The 26764-nt window shown below is 39.7% G+C and overlaps 2 protein-coding genes across 5 annotated transcripts; one reads left to right on the top strand and one right to left on the bottom strand.

Annotated features, from left to right (window-relative positions):
• Positions 1-1043: 1043 nt before the first annotated feature.
• On the top strand, positions 1044-10942 carry LOC120302946 (keratin, type II cytoskeletal 6A-like). Its single transcript, XM_039331974.1, has 9 exons — positions 1044-1742; positions 3137-3351; positions 4083-4143; positions 4422-4517; positions 5363-5527; positions 6029-6154; positions 7800-8020; positions 8300-8334; positions 8996-10942. Exons 1-9 carry the CDS (start codon positions 1227-1229, stop codon positions 9292-9294), a joined length of 1734 nt encoding a protein of 577 aa, XP_039187908.1. The 5' UTR covers positions 1044-1226; the 3' UTR covers positions 9295-10942.
• Positions 10943-11052: 110 nt separating this feature from the next.
• ETAA1 (ETAA1 activator of ATR kinase) lies at positions 11053-25941 on the bottom strand. Of its 4 annotated transcripts, none has more exons than XM_039331970.1 (7): positions 25683-25941; positions 24232-24369; positions 22899-22975; positions 20080-20198; positions 16962-18817; positions 15959-16102; positions 11053-11452 (listed from the first exon to the last, which is right to left on the bottom strand). In XM_039331970.1, the coding sequence occupies exons 1-6, from the start codon at positions 25855-25857 to the stop codon at positions 15990-15992; spliced, it is 2478 nt and encodes an 825-aa protein (XP_039187904.1). In that variant the 5' UTR covers positions 25858-25941; the 3' UTR covers positions 11053-11452; positions 15959-15989. The 4 variants fall into 4 exon arrangements, with proteins under 4 accessions (XP_039187904.1, XP_039187905.1, XP_039187903.1 ...); XM_039331971.1 differs by lacking the exon at positions 11053-11452 and adding an exon at positions 15248-15312; XM_039331969.1 differs by lacking the exon at positions 11053-11452 and having other exon boundaries at positions 15372-16102.
• Between the last annotated feature and the right edge of the window lie 823 nt (positions 25942-26764).

Here is a 26764-nt window from a genome sequence, read left to right as displayed (position 1 = left end):
CAAGCCATTTATGTACTAAGCCATAAATCATGGTTTGCAAATATTCACAATACTCAATTAAACAGAGCATGCTAGGTTCAAAGCAAACAAGTCATGTAATGGTTGACTCTAGGCTGCATCTATAGAGAACAGACTATAGAACAATTCTGCTGTTCTGGATGGTTCAAGAACCTGGATCTCTCCCTCACCCCTCAACTTGTGGTGCAAGTGAAAGATACAGGATATGGTCATTGCTTCCCACCAATTCTCCCTTAAAGACAAGCCTTTCAACGGCCTACTTGCCTAGCATTACAAACCTTGGATAAGTCTGTAGTTCAAGTTTTGCAAAGCATCTCCAACTTGGGGAAGATACTATTCCAGAGCCAGTTTTCCTCCTAATGGTTTGAAACTTTATTCTGCTTTGCATTTAGATATCAAAGGTGGGGTGCCTCCATCCCTGTGGTGATTTTTTTTTCCTGGAAAGTGACAAATGAAAAAACCATCATCCTCACAAGGCACGAGGAACTGATTTGGAGCACAGCCTCTCATCAGTTCTTGTTCTCTAGCTTGATCACAAATTAAACCCAATTCCCTGGCCCATCTTCATCATCTAGGGCAGGGGTAGGCAACCTTGGCTCTTTTATGACTCGTGCACTTCAACTCCCAGAAAGCTTGAGGAAATTATTATTCTGAAATGACAACTAACAATGGCTTAGATCACTGGTGGGATCTAAGGGATCACAGTAGGTTTCTGAAACAACCACCCAAATTTAACTGCCGGGCAAATAACCAATGGATTGTTAGACATTTCACTCTTCGTGCTAATCTCAGCAGCATAAATACTGAAAATTACTACAATTTATGATATTGTATTGTAAATAAATCTACAATAAGTAAAAGCAGCTATGAGGGGGAGCCAGAGAGAAATCAGGCTCAGAAGAGGGCCACGAGCAAAAAAATATTGAGAACCCTGGACTTGCATCACCCTTTAGCCTTAGTGTGGAGTGTGTATGACAAAACAGTGATGTCACAATTCAGAAAGCCTTAGGGCATGCCCAGCAACATTAATCAGAAAGTTGATCAACTGCAATCACAACCAATCCCACTTCCTTGACAATATAAATAAAAGAAGAAACCTTAAAATCTAGAGCTCACACCTACACTTGCCTCTACTTCACAGACTGTGTCCTCTCTTCCTCTCTGTACGTCTTTCTGCATCTTTGTTCTCAAGATCTTCACCAACTAAAATGTCTCACCGAGCCAACATCAGAATTCAGAGGAGAGGCTTCAGTAACTCATCTGCCATCCTACCTAACTTGTGTCGCACCAACTGGAGCTCACAAAGTGTGGGCAGAGGTGGAAACTGTGGCATTGGACGTGCTGGCTGGGGCCAGGCCGGTGGGGCTGGTTTTGGTAGCCAAAGCCTTTACAATCTTGGTGCATCCAAGAGGATTGCAGTTGGAGGCAGTTATGGCAGTGGCATCAGTGGAGGCTATGGGTACGGTGGTGGAGTTTGTAATGGCTATGCTGTTGGTGGTGGTATTGGTGGAGGCTATGGGCTAGGTGGAGCTGGTTTTGGTGGAGGAAGAGGGGACTCTTGCTTCCCAGTTTGCCCACCAGGTGGAATCCAAAAAGTAACTGTCAATCCTAACCTGTTGGTGCCTCTCAAGCTGGAGATTGACCCCACCATAGAGAAAGTCCGCAAAGAAGAAGGAGAACAGATCAAGATACTCAACAACAAGTTTGCCTCCTTCATTGATAAGGTGAGAATAAATAAATGCTTTGTTATTTCAGGATGCAATGAATTGGGGAAAGAGCTCAAGAGCCTTTCCTACAACTCCTTTTGCAATTTTTGCTTGTGTCATTACAGCTGTTATTTATTACTAGCTGGCACCACCTAAATGAAATTACAGAGCTGCCAATTTTTGCCTGGTCTTGCTGCATTTGCAACAGCAACTTGACTAGAGTAATGCTATAAGGAAAAGTTAACTTATTTTCTCTAAAATGATTCTCAGTAGGTCAATAGTTTCACACTATATAATAGTGACAGAAAAAATGAGAGCTAATCAGAATGGCTTCATCATTATCCTTTATGCATAAATTGTATTTTTAAGAAATAAGTGGTATATGAAGCTCATGAAATCATTTTGGCAGGCATGATTATAAGTCTTTATCCTAGAGAAATGTAGCTTATAATATATACAGAGAACTGACTGTTGATGAGTAATATGGGATGTGGAATAGGTAGGTATCCCATTCAAAATATATACAGAATAAGGCTTGAGAGTTGTACATCATAAGTTAGTACTGACTCTTAGCAACACTACATACACTACATACTACAAAAAATACATAGATTTTTCTCCAGGTTTAGAATAGAATAGAGTTGGAAGGGCCCTTGGAGGTCTTCTAGTCCAGCCCCCTTGCTCAAGCAGGAGGACCTATACCATCTCAGACAAGTGACTGTCTAGCCTGTTCTTAAAAATCTCCAGTGATGGAGTGCCCACGATTTCTGGAGGCAAGCTGTTCCAACTGGATCCTCAGATCTTCCAATAGATGAACTCATTACCTCTGTAAATGTGCTGCTAGTCTTTTCTTCCACATTTCTCAAGATTAGAAACTGCTTCAGGGAGTTAGACCTTTGCATAATGTGTCCAAAATAGGATAAATTCAGCCTGGTTATTTGCCTCTTGAGTGAAAACTTTTGGTTGATTTGTTTGATGATCGATTGGGTTTTTTTCTTTGCTGTCCATGATATTCTCAATTTTCTCCAACACAAAATTTCAAAAAATGGCAATACTCTTTTTCTATCTTATTTCTTCAGAATCCAGTTTCTGTTATTATAGTATCACATGGAATGTATTAGCTTGACTTTTCTTACAAGATCTTCTAATCCATTGCATTTTCAATTATGAGAATAGTACCGTAAGCATAGCATGTTACTGATGGTTATTTCTCCAGTTTTAAAATAATGCACATCTTTTTCCAATTCACTTTCCCTTAATATATTATGTATATATCCAGGATATTAAAAGAAGAAAGAGTAACATTTACAATCCGCTCAAGAACAAATCAAGATAAATCCTCTAAAATGTTTCTCAAGTTATCATTTAATCCCCCCTCCCCTCAAAAAAATTCTGTGTCTTTCTTCCTCCAGGTGCGTTTTCTTGAGCAACAGAATAAAGTGCTGGAAACAAAATGGACTCTGCTACAGGAACATGACCAGAAAACTGTGAAAAGTAACATTGAGCCACTTTTTGAGGCTTACATCAACAATCTTAGAATAAGGCTGAATGATCTGGAGAAGGAGAAAGTAAGGCTGGATGGAGAGCTACATACCACCCAAAACCTTGTTGAGGATTACAGGAGCAAGTAAGACTTTCATCTTACTCCCTCTTTTATGCATGTTTGTGCCAGCAAATCGGGAGGGGGGGGGTTATGCCTGGACTGGTCCCTGTGGTTTCTTGGCAAGATTTTCCAGAAGTAGTTTGCCATTACTTGCTTCCTAGAGTTGAGAGTAACTGGTCCAGAATCATTGAATTTGTTTTATACCTAAGATGGGACTTAAAGGCACAATCTCTCAATTACTAGTCTGGTGCTTTAACTACTAACCCCAGCTGGCTCTTAATGTCTTCAAATTTGCTCCCTCTTTTATACTCTTTGCTTATACTGCAGCTAAGGATCTCACACAGCTCATTGCACCTAAAGATCTCACAACAGGCTCTGTTAAAAACAAAAGTGCCAAGGTGATTTACCGGCTAGGTGTGAGGGGGTAAAAGAACCATATGTTGGCTCTTGGCCATCAGGTGCTCTGCATGTACATGGATTTCAATTCCCTGATCTCAGCATAGTTAATATTCCTGGGTTGCACAAATTCAGATGACCATTACATTGACACAGAGAACCACAGAACTGCTATTTGCAGATGATTGTCCAGACCAACTATGGCAGGCCTAAGCCATACGGCTTTGTTATGATTGACCAGCCACACCTGAGAATCGGGGATAGTATCAGGATCCTTTTAAAAACTTTCAAGCTGTGCAGCATCTTTACCAGATTTCTCTAAGGTGTTATTTTTTTTCCTCCTCCACTGGCCCAACTAGGTATGAAGATGAGATCAATAAGCGTATGGAAGCAGAAAATGACTTTGTAATCCTCAAGAAGGTGAGAGTCTGCATGCAGTGTGAACACTTTGCAAAAAGGCAGCCCTTGCTATGATGTTAAAAGGTGGGACTATCCCAGAAACAAGTATAATCTCAATTAGAATATACATACATACATACTGTACATACATACACACATACATATATACTGTACATACTATATATATGTGTGTGTGTGTGTGTACATGTATTTTAATATTGAATAATACTCAAGTAATAATTGATTAATAACTGAAGTGCTTTAACTTCTTGCCCTTAAATCCAGTGTTTTCTTTTTAGGAAGTGGATGCTACCTACATGAACAAACCAGAACTAGAAACTAAATTACAATCTTTAGTTGAGGAGATTGATTTCCTCAGAGTCCTACATGAAATGGTAAGCCTCAATAGTATTTTCTTTGAACTGTGTTCTATTATGCAATGTAAATGTCCTGCCAAAAAGATAGCTACAGTATTCATTTACAATCCTGAAGTAGTTTCATTGTGAGAAGTCCCCTCTCTCTTGACCCTAGATAAACAAGTTTGCTAAAAAAAGAAATTTGTAGCATATTTTCAGGGAGGAAGGAAAGAAGGAAGGGAGGGAAGAAGGGAGGGAAGGAAGGAAGGAAGGAAGGAAGGAAGGAAGGAAGGAAGGAAGGAAGGATAAATTAAACTCAAAAGATGTTGAAAATCCCTAAAGTAATTTAAAGAACATTAAGAGTTAAAAAATAGGTTCAGAATTAAGAGTTATGTAAGAAATTCTGCAGTTCCAGAACCCGAAGAGCTAAAGATAAATGCTCTCATTAGACAAAAACATTGATCAAGTATTTTGTAACCCCAAAACTCTCTTGTACAAGTTTCAAATAATTGATTGTACCTAGGCTATAGATTCTTAAATTTAACAAGTTGGAGGACAAAGACGATTTTTTAGGAAAACAGTGCTGGGGATTCTATTGCCCTGTGCAGTTATTTGGATTTTCTATAGACATTTTTTAACAGCTCTCATCCCAATCTGTTCTTTCTGGTCAACTGTATTTTCGATCAATGAATGTGACCCTTAGAAAAAAGTTGAAAGTTATTTGGGAAAAAAAAGAAATTATGAAAAATGAACACCCCTTCCAATTTCCTTACTTACCTACTAATAGAAAGGATCATTTGCTCTAAATTTTGAATTAGGTACTTGCCAAGGCCTGACCATTTTATGTATGTTTTCTGAGTGGACTATTCCTATAACATGTGCAGGAACTGGCAGACCTACAGAGGCAGATCTCGGACACTTCTGTGATTTTGTCCATGGACAACAATCGCTACCTGGACCTCGACAGCATCATTGCTGAAGTCAAAGCCCAGTATGAAGACATTGCAAAGAAAAGCCGGGCTGAGGCTGAAGCTTGGTATCAAAGCAAGGTGAATCATCACCAAGGGAGTCGGGTGGGTGAGTTATTACACTGAGTTAGCTGTAAGAGGAGGTCAAGTGTTTTCTTCCAGAATTGGAATTAACAAAGCCAGGTAATGAATGGACATTGCCTCTTCTCCTTTCTCATTGTCCCACCAATCGTTTATTGTAAATCTATTAGTAGTCAGAGAAACTGCATGCCACTCTGGCCTCTTGTAGAGTACAAGGGTTGAAAATCTGATTCCCTCCTAGTTCTCTTTCAATTTGCTTCAGTGTTTACATGCCTGCTTTCCCAACCTGGTGACCTCAAGGGCACTCTCCCTACTTCTCAGCTAGCATTGCCAATGACAACTGACAAAGCACACTAAAGCACCAGACTGAGGGAGTCTGATAGACAAACACATAGATATACTTTCAGAAATGAATAAAACTGATTCATGTAGTTAAATAATAATTAACTTATGGTGATTGCTTTCCACCATTTTTTTTTTTTTTTTTTTTTTTTTTTTTAGTATGAGGAACTCCAGAGTACTGCTGGAAGGCACAGTGATGATCTTCGTAACGCCAAGCATGAGATTACAGAACTTAACCGACATGTCCAGAGAGTAAAGGCTGAAATTGAAAGTGTGAAAAAGCAGGTAGGTCACTGCATTCTCCCAAAGTTATGATCATACTATGCTCCCTAGTTGAAAAACTTTACTTTTTCATCCTTAATATAATGCTACCTCCTCTGATCATTGCCCTCTTCCTTTTGCAACAGGCTAAATCCCAATGAAACTGCGAGTACCGACAACTTTTTTGTATCAAGTACCAAATTTGACAAGTTTTGAAGTAGTCGAATACCGAGATACCACTATAGATGAAACACAATAGGACACACATAGACAAACTACCTCTTTACATTACCTGCCTGCAAAACAAAGTATAACGCAGCATCTATGATGCTTATCCACGTAATGTCCCCATACCAATTATTTTTTTCAAACAGCTGTAAATTTCCTGGCTAACATGCAACTGCAAACAGTCATCTTTTCCCTGGTCTGCACACTTCTTTCAACTTTCCAATTCAGGGAACCCTTGACACATGACAAGTAATGACGCCTGCCCATTATCGTTGCAAGTTGTTGCAGTTGTCAGGCAAGGTGATGTAATCCCCTCACTTAACAATTTTCTGATTGCCTTGCTTAATGCCTCCCCCAGCTTTCCCCGATGCTGTCATTAAGCAGAGCATGGGGTGCCTCAGGTGTGGGAGGCCCTGGGAGGCCTAGCGTAGGCCTAGGAATGCTTGCCAGATTCTCCCAAGGTCTCCCTGATCCCTGAGGCACCCTCCCTTGGGGTCCCCACATACCTTGGGCATGCTCCCCACCTCACTAGGCACCACACCCTCCTCACACCAATCACACACTTTAGAAAAGCCCTGGAGCTTGCACTGAGTAGAAGTGCAGGCCTTTCTGCCCCACAGCATCCCTGGGCTGTGTGACTTCATCCCATAAGGAGGCACCATTTTCAGAGGAACCACAATTCATATGGGGTTTAAGGGGCCTGGTGAGGTGGGAAGCAGGCCGAGGGCAGGATGGGGGGGGGACAGATAGGCAGAGGGGCAGCTGCAGCACACCTGCAATCATAACTTCAACACTGGGTTGGAAGTAACTTGGGGGGGGGGGATTCTGTCATAACTTCAAACAGTCGTAAGTCAAGGATTACATGTAGACAGTACTTCATCCTGTCAAGCATAAAGCAAGATGGCTGACATTGCTACTGTACTAACTATCCTGGAAATTGTTGGGAAGAAGGCAATCCTTTCACTAGTCATGAAACAATAAACCAATTGTTCCATATAGGATACTGAAATTTTCCCATTTGATTGCAAGCTTAAATATTTCCCTCTCAGAGTTGTGGGTGCTTCATCACTGGAGGCTTTCAAGAAAAAAATGGACAACCATTTGGTATAAGGACTCCTGACTTGGGCAGGAGGTTCAATTAGAAGACGTCCAAGATCCCTTCTAGCCCTATGATTTCATATTCAAAATGGTTCTTCCAAAGTTGGAATATCTTGCACATAATCATATTATTTCTTTAATACCATCTATTCTTACAATGTTTGAAGCAGGTGGCCCTTGACATTTTGGGTGTGCCTTTAAAGCTTCTACAAAAGCCCAAGGATGGGTCTTGGCCCAATACAAATTATCATATCTGCTTACGAGATATTATAACTGAAGATATTTTGCTCTGTTCTGAAGGGAAGACCCACTATGCTAATTTCTCTTTCCTTCCTCCCCTAAGTGTGCTAATCTACAGGCAAAGATTGCTGAAGCAGAAGACCGAGGTGAACAGGCACTCAAAGACGCAAGGCAGAAACTGGCTGAACTTGAGGATGGTCTTCAGAACGCCAAGCAAAATATGGCCAAACAACTCAAGGATTATCAGGCACTACTGAATGTGAAGATGGCCCTAGATGTTGAGATTGCCACCTACAGAAAGCTTCTGGAAGGAGAAGAATATCGGTCAGTGATAGCCCATATCTAAGTAGATCTTTACAGGTCTTGCCATTTTTTGGTGGAAGTCCTCAAACTCCATTAAAAAAAAATCCAATCCCCATTAGCATCTAGTTCTGTGGGCACATTGACCCTCTTTCCCATGAAGTTCATCCTTCAGTATCCCTAAGGACTTGATGACTTTGCAACAATAGACAAACAACATTGGTTTTCTTTCAGTCAGCTGTATATACTCAGAATATGTTTGAATTCTTACCCATGCTTGACTTCTGTTTTGTTTCTTGACAGATTGTCAAATGATGCAGCTGGTGCAGTGAACATCTGTAAGTATAGTGAAGAATATATTGGATCTTTGCTGTACAGTATTGATTAAGAGGTTCCTTGCCTCTATTTAGATGGAGAAAACTGCACTTTGTGCTGTCCTTCCACTCTCCTGCCCTGTCTCTTCCCCTACAGTTGTAGGTTTTGCAATCATAACTGGGGCAATTACACTAGCAGTAGCACAGCAAAGTTCTTGGTATATTATGTCAACATAGTACCACAGGTATGGGGTGAAAATTTGCATCTATTTCTATCTACTTTTTTTTAACATCTGTAGAATGCCATAGGACAGAATTCAACCAATTTTCCAGGCCTCAGACAGCAACACACAAATCGGTAGGAACTCTGATCCATCACCAAATCTCACATGTTAGTAATTTCATCCTCAGATCTCCTATGGCCAGAGAGTTCTTGCATTTGATCTCAAGCAAGTACATCATACTTTTTCATCTGACGTTTGCCACTATTGAGAAATAAAATAAATAAACAAGTTTCAAAATCATTTAATTTTGGGGAACGTTTGAAGGTCCTATAGGAAGGATGGACTTGACAGAGTCCATAGTGATTACCCTTCTTGTAATTTCTACAAGGTACCAGTAGCTGTCTTTCTTAGAACAGAAAATGCCTGGGCTCTTCCCTAAGTCTGTGTCTTCTTTTCCGCAGCTGTTATCTCTTCACATATTTCACGAAGTTCGACTGCTGGCAGCAGTCTTGGCTACAGAAGTGGCTTTAGCCTGGGCAGAGGTAGTTACTTTACAGTAGGAGGCGGCGGCAGCAGCAGCAACATTGAAAGTGTGGACCATGGAGATGGAAGCAACAACATCAAAAGTGTGGACCATGGAGATGGCAGCAGCAACATCGAAAGTGTGGACCAGGGAGATGGCAGCAACAACATCAAAAGTGTGGACCATGGAGATGGCAGCAGCAACATCGAAAGTGTGGATCAGGGAGATGGCAATTGACCTCTTCTCCTCCAACAAGTCACATAAGCTAAAGTTCCAGTCCCTTGCACTTTTGAAATGAAACACGTGAACAATGTCTTCTCTGGACCTCTCTGTGCAGTATAGGTAGCCCTCGCCTTATGACCAGAACTAAGCCTGGATTTATGGTTGTAATTGAGTCCACATGATTGCCTCACTTAATGACCACCATGCAATCTCTCCATTGTGGTTATTAAATGGACTAATGGATCCCTTAGAGACTGGTAAAGGTCCTGGGAGGCCAGAAACAGGCCCACATTACAGCACCTCCCCAAATCACACCTGTCCTGCATTGGACCAGCCCCCCCCCCAATCTGGAGGCCTCCCTTGAACAGCTTCCCATCACTCTGGATCCCACATCCTTGGAAACCCCCTACCCTGCTCTACTTACTTTTTCTGAAAGCCACCTTACCCAAGGAGATTCATCGTGCAGCAGCCGTATGATACCATCCTGGAAGTAGGTGCCATTTTGGAAGTTGGATAACCCAAAGCAACCCCTGCATAGGAACACTGCATAGTGGACTGGCTGCTTTTTCTGAAAGGCTCTTTCTGAAGATTGCCTTTCAGAAAGGCAGCTGATCTGCTGAGCTGCTTTCCTATACAGAAGCCATATACTGTAGTGTCATTCCAGAAGCAGGCGCCATTTTTGGGAAATGGCCACAATTCTTGGATTTGAGAATTATGGCCACTCCCAAAATGGCACCTGCTCCAGGATGATTTAAAGTGGCCTCTGTCACTCCCCAAATGGCACCTACTTTGGGATGGCACCACACAGCCCTTTTATAGGAAGACCAAATGACAGATCAGCTTTTTTTCCAAAGGTTGATCTTCAGAGATCACTTTTCAGAAAAAGCAGCAGTCTATCCGCTGTTCAGCCTTCCTATACACAGCTTGCTTCATGCCATCCCTGAAATGGGTACCCTTTTGGGAGAGGCCGCAATTCTCAGAATGTGAGAATTGCACCACCTTCCAAAATGGCACCTACTTCCAGGATGCCATCACGTGGCTTCTATGTAGATAAAGCCACATGGCACATCAGCTGCTTCTCCCTGGGAAATGTGATCATTGGAAAAGGTAAGTGGAACAAGTCATGACCGGGGGGGGGGGGAAGGAAGCCCAAGGATATGGGACCCATTGAGGCAGGAAGCAGGCCTAAGGGACCCAGCAGGGTGGGATGAAGGGGAAGATAGGCAGGTAGGGGCAACTGCAGTAAGAGTGGCAGATAGCAAAGCACCCTAATTTTGTTCATGTGACTGTCAGGCATACTGTAGCCATAATTTTAGATATAGATTGTAATTCCCTTTGTAATTTCAAACTTGAATGAGTGGATGTAAATTGAGTACTATCTGTATTCATACATGCATTTTTTGCTTTGTATCCAGCTTTTGTATAAGACAAGCCATTTCTCTTATTGTATGTAAACAACACTCTGCTTTTCAAATGAGTCAAACTGTATAGAGGATAGGCTTGTGTTCTGATTTTGCTTTCTTTCATCCAACTCAGATTTCTACATTTTTCAAGGTTTGTATAAACTACCTGATCTTCTGAGGGGTTTTGTGCTTGAAATATGTACTTTGAAACATGCCTTTACTTTTCAGTGTGTATCCAATAAAATACATATCATAATGTATAAAAAAATATCCAGCTATTTTAAATATCCAATATAAACATGATTATAAGGCAAGTCAATAAAAATAGTCTTGACGCTACTGCAATAGTTAGGAAGTAGGCCAGAACTACAATGATTACTGCAGATAGGCACCTATGATCTTCAGGGTGGTTTTGAGATGATCTGAACAAGGGTCTTCCCAGTCAACTCAATTCTTGGCCATAGAGGACTTCTTGGTGGGGGAATGATTCTTTCAAGTCAATGCTGTCTCCTGATGACTGCCTGGAGAAGTTCCTGTAGTTTTCTTAGTAGGATTTCAGTAGTAGTTTACTCTTGCCTGCTTCTTAAGACTGATAAAGAGTGACTGGCATATGGTCACCGAACTAGGTTTGTGTCTAAGGCAGGACTAGAACTCATCGATTCCCGTCTTCTAGCCTGGTGCCTTAACCACCATACCAGATTGGCTCTTGGAAGACTACAATTGCTGTTTTTTCACTTGAAAACTTTAATCCAGTTATTTATTAGGATCATCTGGGGCAAAATAAGTTGCATTGTGTTAGATATATGACTTAGTATAACCATATAAGTATCTGGAGAAAGCAAATTTCTTGTAACACCTTCCCAAAATAAACATGAGAAGCTTCTGCTACTTCTTGCAAATTATCAGAAAACATATATCATTGTAGAGCATGAAAACTTCAGATAAGTGAAAATGATCTGCTTTCTGAGGGAAGAATGCATCAGTGTGCTGGTGATGTCCTAAGTTGTTTCTGTACACTGGGTGATCTTTTTAGAAAAACCCTTCCAGATTCTCCATGGAGAAATAATGTTTCAAACAGTGTAAACACCGATTATAACGAACACAAGATACTATATGGATTCAACTTTCCTTTCTCACAGCAGCTGACCAACTTCCTCTGGGATGCCGACAGAGCATATATATTTCCCAGAAAAAATATTTTGCCTCTGATTTTGGAACGAATTTACAGCTACCAAAAACCATCTATGTCAGTGTTTCTCAACCTGGACAATTTTAAGGCATGTGGACTTCAACTCCCAGAATTCCACAGCCAGCATTGCTGGCTGTGGAATTCTGGGAGTTGAAGTCCACATGCCTTAAAATTGTCCAGGTTGAGAAACACTGATCTATGTCTTTGTAGTCTATGGATTTGTCTAATCCTCTTTTAAAGGTCCATTATATAATGAATTTTATAATATAACTTTGTTCTATTTGAAGAATTCAGAAATGAAAGAAAATTTCAAGGCAATCACATTTGGAAAGATCTGAATGAAGGTCTTAGATTAGTCCAACTCTTGCTCATTAAAAGACTAGTATTAACAATTTTTAATTCAAAATATTTCATCCAATTATTTACCTAGAATTTTATAGAAATTATATTTCATGGGACACCGCATGTACACATCCTCTCTTGATATGGTAGGTGATGGAAATGGCTATATTTGGGCATGGAACCCAACTCAAATCTTTCTTAGAATAGGCCCTTCTTGAGAATTGTGACAAACTTAGTGACAGGTATTTTTCAAATTGGAAAATAGCTCTCTATCTTAGCCATCTTTTTTTTTTTTTTTTTTTTTGCCAATAACTCCATCTCAATTTGGGCACTGATATCTACAACTTTCTATTTTAAAAAATGGCTGGGAGAAATTGAGAATAAATATTGGGTGGAAAACTGGAACTGTATAATAACTTTGATAAGTAGGATTACCCAGTAATAGGACTGAGCCATACTATCTGTTCTGTTAAGCATACTTTGGGTAGCCCATCAAGCACCATTGAATGGATTCTCTGCCAATATGCAAAAAAAATAATTATTATTGATTGGCCATGTATGGAATGGATACCTGTTTCTGCTCTGACTGCAGGGGCTGACACTTTATCAGTTCCCAGTACACTTCCCAGTATTTGAGAGGTTGCCACAAAGAGGAGGGGATCAACTTATTCACAAGACACAATGAATGGAAACTAATCAAAGAGAGAAGCAACCTGGAATTAAGGGGAAACTTCCTAACAGTGAGAACAATTAACCAGTGCAACAGCTTGCCATCAGAAGTTGTGGGTACTTCATCACTGGAGGTTTTTAAGAAGAGATTGGACAGTCACTTGATTGAAATGGCACAGGCCTCCAGCTTGAGCAGGGGTTTGGACTAGACCTCCAAGGTCCTTTCCAGTTCTATTTTGTTTCTTTAAAAATGGGTCTGAACTGGTTCAAACAAGTTAGCATTGGGACTATTTTTGCCCTGAATACTTTTAGGATAGGGGTCAAGGCTAAACTCTTTAATTATGCATCTTTTAATACTTGACTCAGCCCTTGCAGAACTTTTTTTAAAATCATTTATCCATGACCTTATGTTGGTAAAAACCATTCAAAGTAAAGAAATTTACTTATTCAATAGGTTCCCCATTTGCCAATTATATCTCATGCCTTTTTGGAAATGTCATCACTTTTTATTTAGTTTTATTGATGTTTAAAAAAATTAAGAACACAGCCATTTTGTTATTTTTCCCAATAGATTTCTCTGGCTTATTTGAGTGTGCCAATGGAACCGTATCATCAGCATATAAAAGGATATTATTAAATTTATTATGGATTTTTGGCATATGAATATCTGAAGCATACAGGAATATCGGAATAACATTGACATATAGCAGTGGTGGCGAACCTATGGCACAGGTGCCAGAGGCGGCACTCAGAGCCCTCTATGTGGGCACACGCGCCATCGCCCCAGTCCTAGGCCTTCAGCTGGGTTTTATAAAACCTTTTCGTTTTAGGCCTCTGTCACTGTGTGAAAAAAAAAAAAAAAAAAAGGTTCAATCAATCAATTCCAACTTCTCGCGGAGAAAAAAAGATCTTGCAAAGTTGAAATTGATTAACTTTTCAGTCCCACCCAGTCTGCCGTTACCACTGCAGCCACGCCCACCCAATGGGCCACACCTACCCAGCACTCGACGATGTATAAGTGGGTTTTGGGTTGCAGTTTGGGCACTCGGTCTCTAAAAGGTTCGCCATCACTGACATATAGGTTAAAAAGAATCAGGGCTAGAATACAACCCTAACTAACAGGATTATGGGTAGGTATACTTTCAGTTACAGAACCATTTACACCGGTATGGACTTTCAAACAGATGTTCGAGTACAGGCCCTTAACCAAGAGTAAATGTCTGAGTTCCATATTTAAGTTAGCCAATTTCTTCCACAAAATATTTCTGTTTAAAGGATCAAAAACTGCACTGAGATCTATAAAGGTAATAAGCAGTTTCTTGTCATTAGTTGTTTTGTAATGATATGATGTAAAATAAAACAATTGTCTATTATGGAGCACTTTCATGTAAATTCAGCTTATTCCTCCATTAAGAGATGTATTTCCAGTCTTTTATTTTGCTAAAAAGATGTTTTGCATATATTTTAGCCACAATTCCAATAACGCTTATTAATCTATTAATTTTTTGGGTCACCCTCATCTCCCTTTTTATATATAGAGACTATAATGCAATGTCTGACTGGGATAAAACCTTTTACTTATATATGGGAGAACAGCCCTGCTAACAATGGTGCCCACCAATCAATATATGTCTTGAAAAATCTTCTCCAGATGCCTTATTAGATTTCAGATAATGAATTTGATTTCTGATACTAACATTGAAGGGCAGAGAATATCAGTAATTTGCTTACAACGGGAGGCCCTGGTTAGGTTTAATAAATATATTTGCATACAAATCCTCCCAAACTGAAGCTGCAATATGAATATTGAATTGGAATACACCTGATGTAATATTCTAGAAGAAAATTAAATTTGTCCCTTTCGCTGAACATTCCAGATCTAATCATATTTTAGCCATGTATGAAGCTTTTTTAGAGCCATGTTTTTATAGGAGAATGTCCCTGGGGCTGGTGTTGTATATAAGATACAGTACTTGCTGTAATCACATAAGAATCTAGAAGAAATAGTTTCCTTATAACATTTCCTCACAATAGACATCCTAAAGTGTGAGAAACTTTTGTAAATCAGAAGACGTGCATTGCTTTTAAGTCAGGGGTTCTCAACCTTGGCAACTTTAAGACTTGTGGACTTCAACTCCCAGAATTCCTCAGCCAGAGAACCCCTGTTTTAAGTCAATAGTGTGTGAAACTCAATCTTCAACTATGTGTTTTATGATGCAGAAAGAAGACATTATGATGCAGAAAGAAGACATTTTTTTTCTTACGGAAGATGACTAGGCCCCATAACAGAAGTACTAGGGACCAGTTATCATCTCTCTGACCACTGTTTATTAAGTCAAGCTACAGAATGGAATCTGCATAGAACAGCCTAGGAAGTCACCAACACACTACTGATGCATACTTCCAACAGAGAGCAGATCACTTTCACTTCTGTGAAGAGGCAAGAATACTACGTTGGTTAGGTTGTAATGACATATTAGAGAAGAGTATAATCAGAGAAATTGCTATCAGTTTAATCACAATTTACAGCATGTATATAATTTACAATGATAAATAAATGATAGAAAACTTCCACATGCTTTACTACAGAAGCAGTCCTTTGTAACGTAGTGATAAAACAAAATTAAAATGGATCCAAGCTCCTTTATAATGTAGTGATAAAACAAAATTAAAATGGATCCAAGCTGTGAGTTACATTCAAGTCTCACTATTAAATGTTTACATTATTGGTCCACACTTCAAAGCTTGGAATGTTGTCATTTATGACCTCAGAATAAACAAAATGTTTGTTACAAAATTTAAAGTATAATGTTGTGTGTGAAACGGGCTAAGTGACCAGTATATAATTAAATTGAGATATTGGTCTTCTCAAACATTCCAAAGTAAGAATTGACACATTATGTTTCATGGGAAATAAACAGTTGTAACCAAGTTTTCAAAAAGGAGGGAAGGAAGGGAATTCTAAAGCAATTAATACTGCCATTCTGTAGAAGAATAAAGTCAGTGGTAGGTAAAGGAATTGGCAATACTCTTCAATATAGACATATATTTTAGTGACAATGACTCCACTGCCCACCTGCCATTAATTCTTCTGTACTGAAATGTACTCAGGTAGGTGCAGCATTTTTGCACAATGCTTCCATTTTACACTTTCTTCGCTCAAGAGCTTCTTGCTTTTTCCGTGCAATTTCTTCTTGAGAACATCTCCTACTTTTATATTCTGCAAAGAGAAGGCAAACAGTCTGATGTGGCCACATTTACACAGTACCTAACGTTCTACTGTTCAGGAGTAAGAGGAACTCTATTAATAATATGTTAGAATAATTCTTGCCCTCTAATTCTTGCAAAAACATCCACCAAGTAAAATGGGAGGGAGTCACTTGTATCGATGGCACTTTTAAAATCTTGCCCTCTTCAAGAACCAACTTATAGTGGAGAAGGAAGAACAATTATTAAAATTTCTACTATTAATTGTAAGTATAACTTGCGCTGTCTCATTTCTAAACATGGATTTGGGCAACCTTGTTAAATAATTGTTACCATGCTGCGAATGATTAAAAAAAAGGCAGAATGAAATTACATCCAAAGATCAGAACAGATAACATTAATGTCAGGCAGATAAATCATAAAACTAAAATACACCATGAAAAAAAAACAAAGGGGCTATAGGGGGGAACTAGCTCATATAGCACAAATAAACTTGAACCCACATTACTACAAGATTTCTGCATTTTGTCAAAGGTTTTTTTTTACAATATAAAGCCCAAATGATACCAAAGTGCCCTTCCCTTATAAGAAATCACTATATTCATGACCCAGTAGTGGGTGCACCAGGGAGTCTAACTGATCAATAGAGGAACAGAAATTCATTATGGATAAAAAACATCCTTAATCTCATCTAACATGCCTTTATTCAGATATAGTACCCTATCTAGGACAGAACAAACTTCAGGTTTAACTAATGCTGCAGTTCCAGTGTGCATTCTATAAAGATCCAGGGATTCCCAGAGGATTCCATGAGTGAAGATGGCTTATTTATAGGAACTGTGTTATTTTGAGAAGAATCCAGCAACACCTACCTTTCTCAGATGGTGCAAAATCAGTGCTCTTAACAATTGGCTTGCCATTCATGACTTTCTGAAATGGAATGTTTGGTGCATTTTTGCTTTCCCACAACCCCTTGTTAGTTCCAGAAAGACTGCCTACATTCACATTTTTATGGTCCAAAACAAGAGCTTGGGAACTATTGGCCTTTTTGAATATATATTTGGATTTTTCAGAAGATAACTGATTGCAGTTAGTTTTTATTTTGCTTACATCATGGCCATTCGGCCATTGCCTATTATTATTTATCTTCAGACTGGACATAGTAGCTCGGCCAGTTCCAGATGCAAAGCTGCCTTGATACACTGTAGACATATTTGTAGAATTTTCATTCTTTCTTGTTACAATGGGTGGATCCAATGAAAAAGTCTTCCTGCCTGAATTCTTCTCAGTCTGCAGGCAAATAGAAAGCCCTTGACTTGGCCCCGACTGACAAAGCCTCTGCTCCAAATTGGAAGCACTCTTTGCCATTGATTTAGCTTTTCCAGTTTCCTTCGTACCCATTTGGCTCTGTGTTTTCCTTTCTACATCATCACAAACCTGATAAAGCAAGTCATCATCATCGTTACAGTGGGTGCCCCAAGAGTTATTTGATTCACAAAATAATTCTAGAACTTCATCTGAAAATTTGGGCTCGCTCCAGTCATCAAATGAAAACATGCCTTTCTTTGCCACGGATGTCTGTTGTGGACAATCAGAGCTTCCCTGGTTAATTGCTGTCTTTAGATCATGACAGTTTTTATTGGTAGGAGCAACTGAGGCCTTGTAGCTTGTGCCATGCCCATGGTTTTTGAATTTCCCAGTTGGTAGTTTAGCAAGATCAGAATATGAAATAGAAGTTCTTTTTTCAGAACTGGTATTTGTAGCATTTTTCAGGTGGGAAGGGCCATGAGGCACATTCCTATTTTCAGATTTCACTGAAGTAAAATTATAGTCCAGTGTGTTGTTTTGCCTAGTTTTAGAAAACGAATCCACCTTGTTGGTTTTTAGTGAGCTATCTTCGTGAAAAGGAATAATTTTGGCTTTTTCTGACGGAATGATCTGGTTTGACATGGAAACACACGACACTGGTACAGTACTGGAAGAATGAAAAATTGCAGCCTGGGCAATAGATGGTTTCTTAGAATTTACAGCCCATTTTTGTAATTCTCCCTTTTCCTCAGAAATACAAGTATCTCCTGCACTCTTCATCAATTCAGGCTCCTGAGTAATTTGCATGAGAAGTGAATCATCAGGTAGCAAATCAGCATCCCAGTCATAGCTGTCATCACTGAAAGTATTTTCGGGATTATTATTAGAAAGCTCTACACTTGAAGTTGTTTTAGATTTCTCAGTTAGAAGGAATTCTGAATACTGTTTAAGATGCATGGCACTTTGCCCTTGAGGTTTATCACTAACCAAAGGCTGCTCTGCCTCCAGCAAAGTACCCTTACCCTGCACAACAGAGATCAAGGAACAGTTTAACACACCTTGGCTCAACCGGCCACTACACTTTTGGGTAGAACAATCAAAAAGGTCATTTAGTGCCCCTTCGGCATCTAGATCTATAGATTTCTGACTACTGCTCTTAGGACTCTTAGCTATCTCAGCATTCTCCTTAAGTATTCCATGGGACAAAGTAGAGTTAATTGCAGGATGTTCATTCATCAATTGCCACTGATCTTCTCTCTGGACCTTGATATGATGCTCAGTTGATAGTTTTGCTGCTGACGAAACATGAATAGAATTTGGCTGCAAAAAGTTTTGTTCTTGGACTGCATCGATCAGATTTTTATCAAACTGCTTTGCTAACTTCATAAGTTCCTCTTCTCCGTGTTTTAATTGATGAACTCTACATGAACAAGCAATGGAAAAAATATTACCAACATAAAGTACTTGGAAATGGCTTATCTATTTTATAATCATTGGAAGATGATCAATTATTGCACAATAAGATTCAACACCTGCAAAAAATTAAATTTTTAAAAATTGTTCTTCATTTTTCAACAAAGAGCATACAAAGCATTTTATACATAAATATCAGTAAAGAACAAAATGTATGGTTAAATACAAAGTATTTAACATAAAATGAAGCATTTTTTAAAAGGAAGTAAATGCTAACAATACAACATATTCTAAAAAGCTGTCTGAAAGATTTTAATGCTTTTCTAAATTATGAATTTTAGCATTGCCCAGAACAGGATTAGTCTGAGGCTTCAGATTCAAAAGCTGAAGATGACCAGCCTGCAACCAAGAAACTAGCAGAAGAGAGTACATCTGAGGGGACACAGAGCAGACTGACCTAGTTGATCCAGAGCTTGAATTTGGCAAAATCCCAAGACCAGCAAAAAAAGTCCCAAATTAAAAGAAAACAAGTTGTTTATTTAAAAGTAAGAATCGAGACTCAGAAGATAATTAAATTGATAACAAGGGCTGCATAAAGGAAACTATGGCTTAAGTCAGGGGTGTCAAACTCGCGACATCACGTGACGTCAGGCAACATATCGGGCCGATTTTGCCATTGCCAGCAATGGGGTGGGCGTGGTTTCCGGATGACGCGTCCGGCCTGTGGGCCGACAGTTTGACACCCCTGGCTTAAGTGTTAGTGTTCCACTCAACCCCCTCTTCATCCCTCTTTTGATGTTGCTTTGGATGTTCAGGATAACTCAGAAAAATTCTGCATGTGGAACTGGTGTTTTGCTATCTGGACTATCTGAAAAGTAAACTTTTGTATTTAAGCAGAAAGTCTGCAGTTTGCAATGTGTTGATATCATTACAATTCAGCATTTATAACTGCAACAAGCATTTAAGTTTGTATCAGAAGCTGGTTGAATACACAGGTTATATTTTGATTTTTATCCCTTTACTTTGTTCAGCTCAAGACAACATATATGATGCTCCTGCATCCTGTTTTCATTCCCAAACTACCCTGTGAGTTGAGAGAGGGTGACTGGCCCAAGGTCACCCAGTTGGCTTTCATGCCTAATGGAAGAGCTCATAGTCTCCAGCTTTCTAGCTCAGCACCTTTACCACTATGTTGAACTGTTCTCTGGTTTTCCTACACAGAAGTTTTGTGATGATTCCAAAAACTAATCAGCAAGTTTTGCAACATACCTTGCCGTATTTATTTTTGTTCTAGATCGTACTTTTGTTATTCCAGGAGTACAAGGAATTGCATCTTCACCAATCCATAGCCCAAGAAGAGACCCTTCATAACAGGCAGGTTTTTCATCCTAAATAGTAAGAATAAACACTATCAATTTGATTAGATGGACATACAGTACCTCTCTACTTTACCTTGGTGTTATGAATTCTAAACGTATTTCTGATTTTTCCACTAGTGAGATTGTCCTCAGGAGGACAAATGACAAATATGCATGATGACATTACAACACATATGCTGCATTTTACATATTTGTTATCAGGTATTAGGATACATAATCATGGCACTTTTGCAAATATATCATTGCACACATATAATGATTGTGGCATCATCATGTTCTCTTGTGGACACTGCTATTTTCAAACATTTATATCCTGATCTTCTATCAAACCTAATCTCAGAGTAGTGAATGATTAGTTTTAATACAATTACATGAAATTAGCTGTTTTATTATTCAAATGCTACAGGTTGGACAATGTAAAAAAAATGGAGGATAGCCAAATAGAGGGAGATTTCTATAAGAGAACAGAAGTTTAGCTACTTTTATCTTATTCCATTTGGGATAGAAATACTTGCCACAAGCCTGACATTCCTGGAAATTCGTGGGTTACCCTGGTTGCCCTAGACAAGGGTCTTATAGACCTTTTTGACTTGGAAAGAGGAATCATTTTGAAGAGTCACTTCATCATCTTCCTCCTCCATTGGCTCGCCCTTCAATCTATTTAAAGGCCTGGGGAAAAGAGAGCCATGGGATAACCTAGTGCCCAGGAAACTTGTGCTTTGTGTCCAAGGAGATACCTCTTCCCGTTGCACCTAACCAACTGAATGAGCAATCCTGTCTGGCTATAAAAATGAAGATCCAAGGAGAAGCATCTTCTCAAAGACTCTCATACAGACTGAACATATTTTCATCTCTTGAATCTCTCCATGATAGAAGCCAATGTGTTCTTTCCAGCTGGCTAGCTTTCCTGGGGTACAGAGTCACCTTTTGGGGTCCCAGGTGATTAAAGTAATTGGATATGAGGGGGAGAACTTAGCAAGAGTGTTTCCTTTATCCATCACACAGAAAATAACCCATGAGTCATTGGGAAAAGAAATCTTCCATCCTTCTGCTTCATCTCCTCCAAGCCAGCCATCCTTGGTCCCAAAGGCAGTGGGGAATGACTTCACTACCTTTGCAGAAGGGGCACCGTCCATTTCTCTTCCCTGAGATCAACAAGGAACAGAGCTCCCCAATTGTATTTCCTGGTGCCCATACTCAATGGGCAGCCATAAAATGGCAGACACAGGGAGCCAAAAAATCTCCTAATGTGTCCAGTACAAAAAACAACTTCTTGAGCCTTCACAGACCAGTGTTTCCCACAATGATGGATGGTTAGGTAAAAGGAAGTATAAACTGGGGTGCTGGACTATACTCTTTGGGGAACATAAAAAAATGGTTCTATCTATCATAGTTATCCAGTCCTGTGGCAGAAACAATCTTCCAAGCACAATTTCAAAAAGCCCCTTTACATTTCCACATCCCATAATTCAGTGGTTGCTGAATGCGGAATGTCAAAACAGGCAGGACAGGGACACTGCTAAGGTCTATAGCAGCATGTAAAGTCCACTGCCATGCTAGAACAGCATCAGCAAACCAGCATTCCATTTTTTAGTGGGAGAAGAGGAACATGGCGAGCACATTTGTACTACTACCCTGAATTCGTATGGCTTATTTTATGTATTCATATAATGAAAATTAAGTTCCAGTTTGTTCAAATGTTTTTTTCTAAGGATTATCATCTTAAGACTTAAGGTAAAGCCAAATGCCTCACATTCAGGAGGATCAGGATGTGAATGTTATCTGATAATCTAAATTAGTAGTTTAAGCATATCCTTGGGTAAATGAAGCCATTTATAATTGCTTGTTTGCCAGTCAAGAATCAATTTGGGGCTTCCGCTGCTGAGAAGCTTGTGTGAAACAATAAAGTTTGCTTGAATGACACGGAGTCTGTAAAAAAAGGTAATTTGGTCAAACAATTTAACAAACACTGGTCTAAATATCTATGGAGATTCTCAGTCATCCAGGTCTTAATTTTCCCAAAGGTGCTTTTTAAAAAGGCAACTGGACTTTATTTTTTCTTCAAGATGTTTCGCTTCTCATCCAAGAAGCTTCTTCAGTTTTGACTGAATCGTGAGGAATGGATTTATATTCCTTGCAGTCATCTGGTTATTAGCACACTGGAGGTCAGTCATTAACTCTCTGAGAGTAGCTAAGTCACTTGGGGGTTTATTTGTGCCCTCAGGGTGACCTGAATCAGAATGCAAATGGGTGTGGAACCTTCTTGGAACTGCTGAAAGGATTGTATTATAGACAGGAGCTAGGTGGTATCATATCCCTCCACCTCTTGAGAAAGGGCTGTCCAATTTTAACATAGATGGCCTCTTTCACCCCTCCTTCCCACCAGCAATCCTCTCTGTTCAGAATGTGGACTTTGCTGTTGTCAAGAGTGACCTTTCTCTTTCAAATGCAGATGGACTGAAAGATGGATTGAAAGAAAGCATGGCACAACATAGGAGAACAAACCAATCAGGACAAGATTCAACAATCCATCTGCACTTGAAAGAGTTTTGAAAAAATACTTTTGGGACAGATCTAAATTTTTTCCCCCTCTAAATAGGTTGTTTATTTTTTACTGGACATACAGGCTGCTCTAATCAAAAGCAAATTCACATAAAAGAAAGTACAAAATGCCAAATTTATAGAGTTGCATCTTAGGAAAATCATTACCTGAGGAGCAATTCGATTAACAATTTCTGAGATCTCAACTGTATGTCTACCAACTGTCAGTTTCTTTTGACTGTTGCCTAAAAAAAGAAGACATTGCTGAATTGGAATAAGAAAGAGAGCCCCTCTACCTTAAAAGCAGGCCAAGATTGGCTAATGTGTGAGCACGCTGTTTCCCATTGAAGAAATACATTAAACTCAAGAATGACAAAAATAAGACAAAAATTAAATATTAAAAACAACCACATTAAGGATAACAAATATTAACAACCAGAACTTATAATGAAGATATCACAATAACACTTTCTGTCTTTTAGGTTCAACAGACAACAATAAAGAACCAAGCAAAAGGTAGAATAGTCACGAAAACCTTGGAAAAGATATCTAATGCCATGATGTGTTTATGCCTATAAAGATCAAAATAGTGTAAGCAATGGTGTTCCCTGTGAAACTCTATAGAATGAAAGTTTGAAGAAGTAGAATAGAAAGAATATTGATGTCTTTGAACTTTGGTGTTGAAGAGGACTTCTGATAAAATACGAGGGGCCAAGGAAACAAAATGATGGATCATTGAACAAATCAACCCAGAGAATTTTTGGGTTTTGCATTTTAATTGTGTGTGCTACCCAGTCACCAATGTCAAGTGGGCAACTATAAATCTTAAACAAATACAACATACCATTTACCATTACAAGCCCATTAGAGAAAGGACAAACACGAAACAGCAAAAAGGACAGTAAAAATCCAAAAAGAAAGCAAGGCCTATTTCTATTTGGCAAATTAACAAGCTCAGTTCTTGGCAGGACAAGCTAGGGAGAATGTTTTGTAATGAGGTTCCACCACAAAGTTGACCCACTTCATGCTGGAAGAAGGGAGCCCAAGAGTAAAGCAATGAAGTCTTTAAAAGGCTACACAAGCATATTTAACCTCAGATTTCCTTTTGGATAGCCTGGTCCTAGACCAGGGGTAGGCAACCTTGGCTCTTTTATGACTTGTGGACTTCAACTCCCAGAATTCCTGAGCCAGCAATGCTGGCTCAGGAATTCTGGGAGTTGAAGTCCACGAGTCATAGAAGAGCCAAGGTTGCCTACTCCTGTCCTAGACAATAGCATGACATTATTAAATTACATACCGTTATACCTTGTTTTGAAAATGCTTTAATGGAAAATGGGCTCAAACATTTATAAATAAATAAATAAATTACCTGCAGTTATTTTTAATAGATATGAGTTACTATAGTTCAGCATTGTATATGGTTAAGATGTTCTAGGGTTTGTAAACACACATTTTTGAAAGATAAATTACTTAGAAAAAATTTAAATATAACAATAATTACCTAGTTTATATGTTGTAGGTGACTGAGGATCCCAAAAGATCTCTTGTTGCATGTCAATTTCATTTGTAGGAGAATTGAAAGTAGGCAACCGTGATCTGCTCACCTGAGTTCGCTTTGGCGTTTTATACAAAGATCTTTCTATGGGAAAATATAAAACAAGCAAAACACCTATTCAAAATGGACATGTATATATGAGCTTTGGTAAAATGAAACTATGGAAATTATGAGAAATTATCTAGGCAATTGGTGGCCAAAATTGCTCCCAAGTGTTTGGCGTTCCATGCCAGCTAAGCAAGTCCTAATGAGAAAGGCTTGTCTGGCTACCTACATTGAGTTAAAGGGGACAGGATTTTGTGTGACATCAGCTCCCTCACCTGCAATCTGGATCCCTATCCCTCCTGATTAGTGAAAGCTTCTTTACTATCCCCGGGAGACTAGATTATGCATTCTAATTTGTTTAATCCAGCAATTCTGGATTAACCTGTTTCAAACATCCCTTTCTTGGGAAAGTGTTAAAAAGGTGGTGGAGCTGCAGTTGCAGATAATCCTAGAAGAAATGGATTATCTAAGCCCATCTCATTCACATTTCAGGCCTGAACATCCCTTTCTTGGGAAAGTGTTAAAAAGGTGGTGGAGCTGCAATTGCAGATAATCCTAAAGGAAATGGATTATCTAAGCCCATTTCATTCACATTTCAGGCTTGGGCATGGCCCTGAAATATTAATCTTTCTTATGGATAGTTTCTGGCAAAACCAAGGATATTGCGATTCTCCTGGAGTTGCTTGATTTCTCAGAGGTCGTTGATACCATTTATCATGCTATCCTTTAAGATTGCCTTTGAGAGTTGGAAACAGAGAGCACTGTTTTGTTATAGTGTTTTTCCTCCTTACAGGGGAAGTGCTATCATTGGTAGTGGGAGGTAGAGATCAAGCTGTATAATAGTACAAAACTTAATGTTCCTGAAGAAAAGAAAACTTCATTTTGTAGTTCATACAATGATATAATATTCTTGGAGATCTTGCAGACCCACAGGATAAGAACTTTATTTTTTCTGAAGCTGTAATAAATGCATAAATGTTTAAGTGCAATGCATTTAACTCCCTATTTAAAAGTCCTACTTGCAGATCCAGTAGGAAAAAGCTTAAAGATCCTAGAAATAATGGGAAACAAGTATTATAAATTAGGAAAGGATCGTTAACAGAGAGGGGGAGAGGGACTTTGGATTTTAATATGGGACCCGATCCGCCACGCTTCCGGTTAAGTCCAGATGCTTCCGATTACATCTCCCATCAGTCCCAGCTGGCATGGGATAGCAAGAGTTGCGTTCCCAACTCGCTATCATTCCTTGGGAATAAACCATGGAATCCAGTGCTTTTGCTCAGGATGAAGCTAACGTGATGCGCAGACAGAAGAACCACATTGCCCAAAGCTGGGCTGAAAGGTGCAAATACCGAGAAACGGCTCCGCAGGCTTCTCACCCTCTGCTCTATTTTCGCTACAGGGACTTTCGCCACACTGGGCACTCTCAACAGCAGCTCTGCGTCTATTGCTCCGCCTCGCCGGGCTCGTTATGGTCGGCTTTTCAGTTCCCGTTACCGACGCCGCTTGCCGCCGTCTGTTAGCCATGGCAGAATCCAGCCGCTGCCTCCATACCCCTCTAAGCCGTTCGCAATGTCGCCATCTTTCTCGGAGCGACGACGTAGTCGCTGATTGGCCGAATCTGGTCCTGCGTAAGCGGGTGATTGGTCGCACTCACTTTAAGAAGAAAAAAAGAGGCGCGGTCTCTTAAACGCGCGCGGTTTGGTTTTAACTAAAGGTACGGCTTTCTAGTTTCCCATTTTGATTAAAGAAAGAACGCTCCCTTAGAGAACGCTAGGAGAAATTAGGAGCTTTAAGAGAAACTTCGTCGTCAGATCAACTGCAGATGGGACTGGTTGTCAGCCGCGAGAACTTTGCGCTTGCATTTTAGAGTATCTTTCTTACATGAGAAAAACAACAGAGGAAGGCAACATCGTATATGCTCCGACTGACTGACAGACTGCTGCTGTAAAGCGCTAACCATCACTGAAAACTGGTTTGCTGGACTAGAAGGGTGCACACGAACTTATGTGAACATTTGTAAGCACCATTACAGTATTGTTCAATTTTTTTAAACGACTTTATTCCACTAGGTAGGGCAGTGACGGCGAACCTTTTGGAGATCAAGTGCCCAAACTGCAACCCAAAACCCACTTATGTATCGTGGGGTGCCAGGTGGGCGTGGCCCACTGGGTGGGTGTGGCCCATTGGGTGGTCATGGCTGCCGTGGTAACGGCAGACTGAGTGGGACTAAAAAGTTCAATCAATCATTTCCAACTTTGGGAGATCCTTTTTTTTCCGTGAGAAGTTGAAATTGATTGATTGAATTTTTTTGGGGGGGGGCACACGGTGGCAGAGGCCTAAAGCAAAAAGATTTTATAAAATCCAGCTGAAGGCCTAGGGCTGGGGTGATGGCATGCGTGTCCACAGAGAGGGCTCTGCATGCTACCTGTGG

The sequence above is a fragment of the Crotalus tigris genome, unplaced genomic scaffold, assembly GCF_016545835.1.
Source record: "Crotalus tigris isolate CLP2741 ecotype Arizona unplaced genomic scaffold, ASM1654583v1 scf7180000024441.2113493, whole genome shotgun sequence".
Classification (NCBI taxonomy): Eukaryota; Metazoa; Chordata; class Lepidosauria; order Squamata; family Viperidae; genus Crotalus; species Crotalus tigris.
This window is presented reverse-complemented; position numbering and strand designations above follow the sequence as displayed.

Coding starts and splice junctions, on each gene's coding strand:
- LOC120302946 (XM_039331974.1), top strand. CDS start 1,227: ATGTCTCACCGAGCCAACATCAGAATTCAGAGGAGAGGCTTCAGTAAC. Junction 1,743..3,136: donor TTGCCTCCTTCATTGATAAG/GTGAGAATAAAT, acceptor TTCTTCCTCCAG/GTGCGTTTTCTTGAGCAACA. Junction 5,528..6,028: donor AAGCTTGGTATCAAAGCAAG/GTGAATCATCAC, acceptor TTTTTTTTTTAG/TATGAGGAACTCCAGAGTAC.
- ETAA1 (XM_039331970.1), bottom strand. CDS start 25,857: ATGGCTAACAGACGGCGGCAAGCGGCGTCGGTAACGGGAACTGAAAAG. Junction 24,370..25,682: donor GCCTGCGGAGCCGTTTCTCG/GTATTTGCACCT, acceptor ATTTTCCCATAG/AAAGATCTTTGTATAAAACG. Junction 22,976..24,231: donor ACCTACAACATATAAACTAG/GTAATTATTGTT, acceptor TTCTTTTTTTAG/GCAACAGTCAAAAGAAACTG.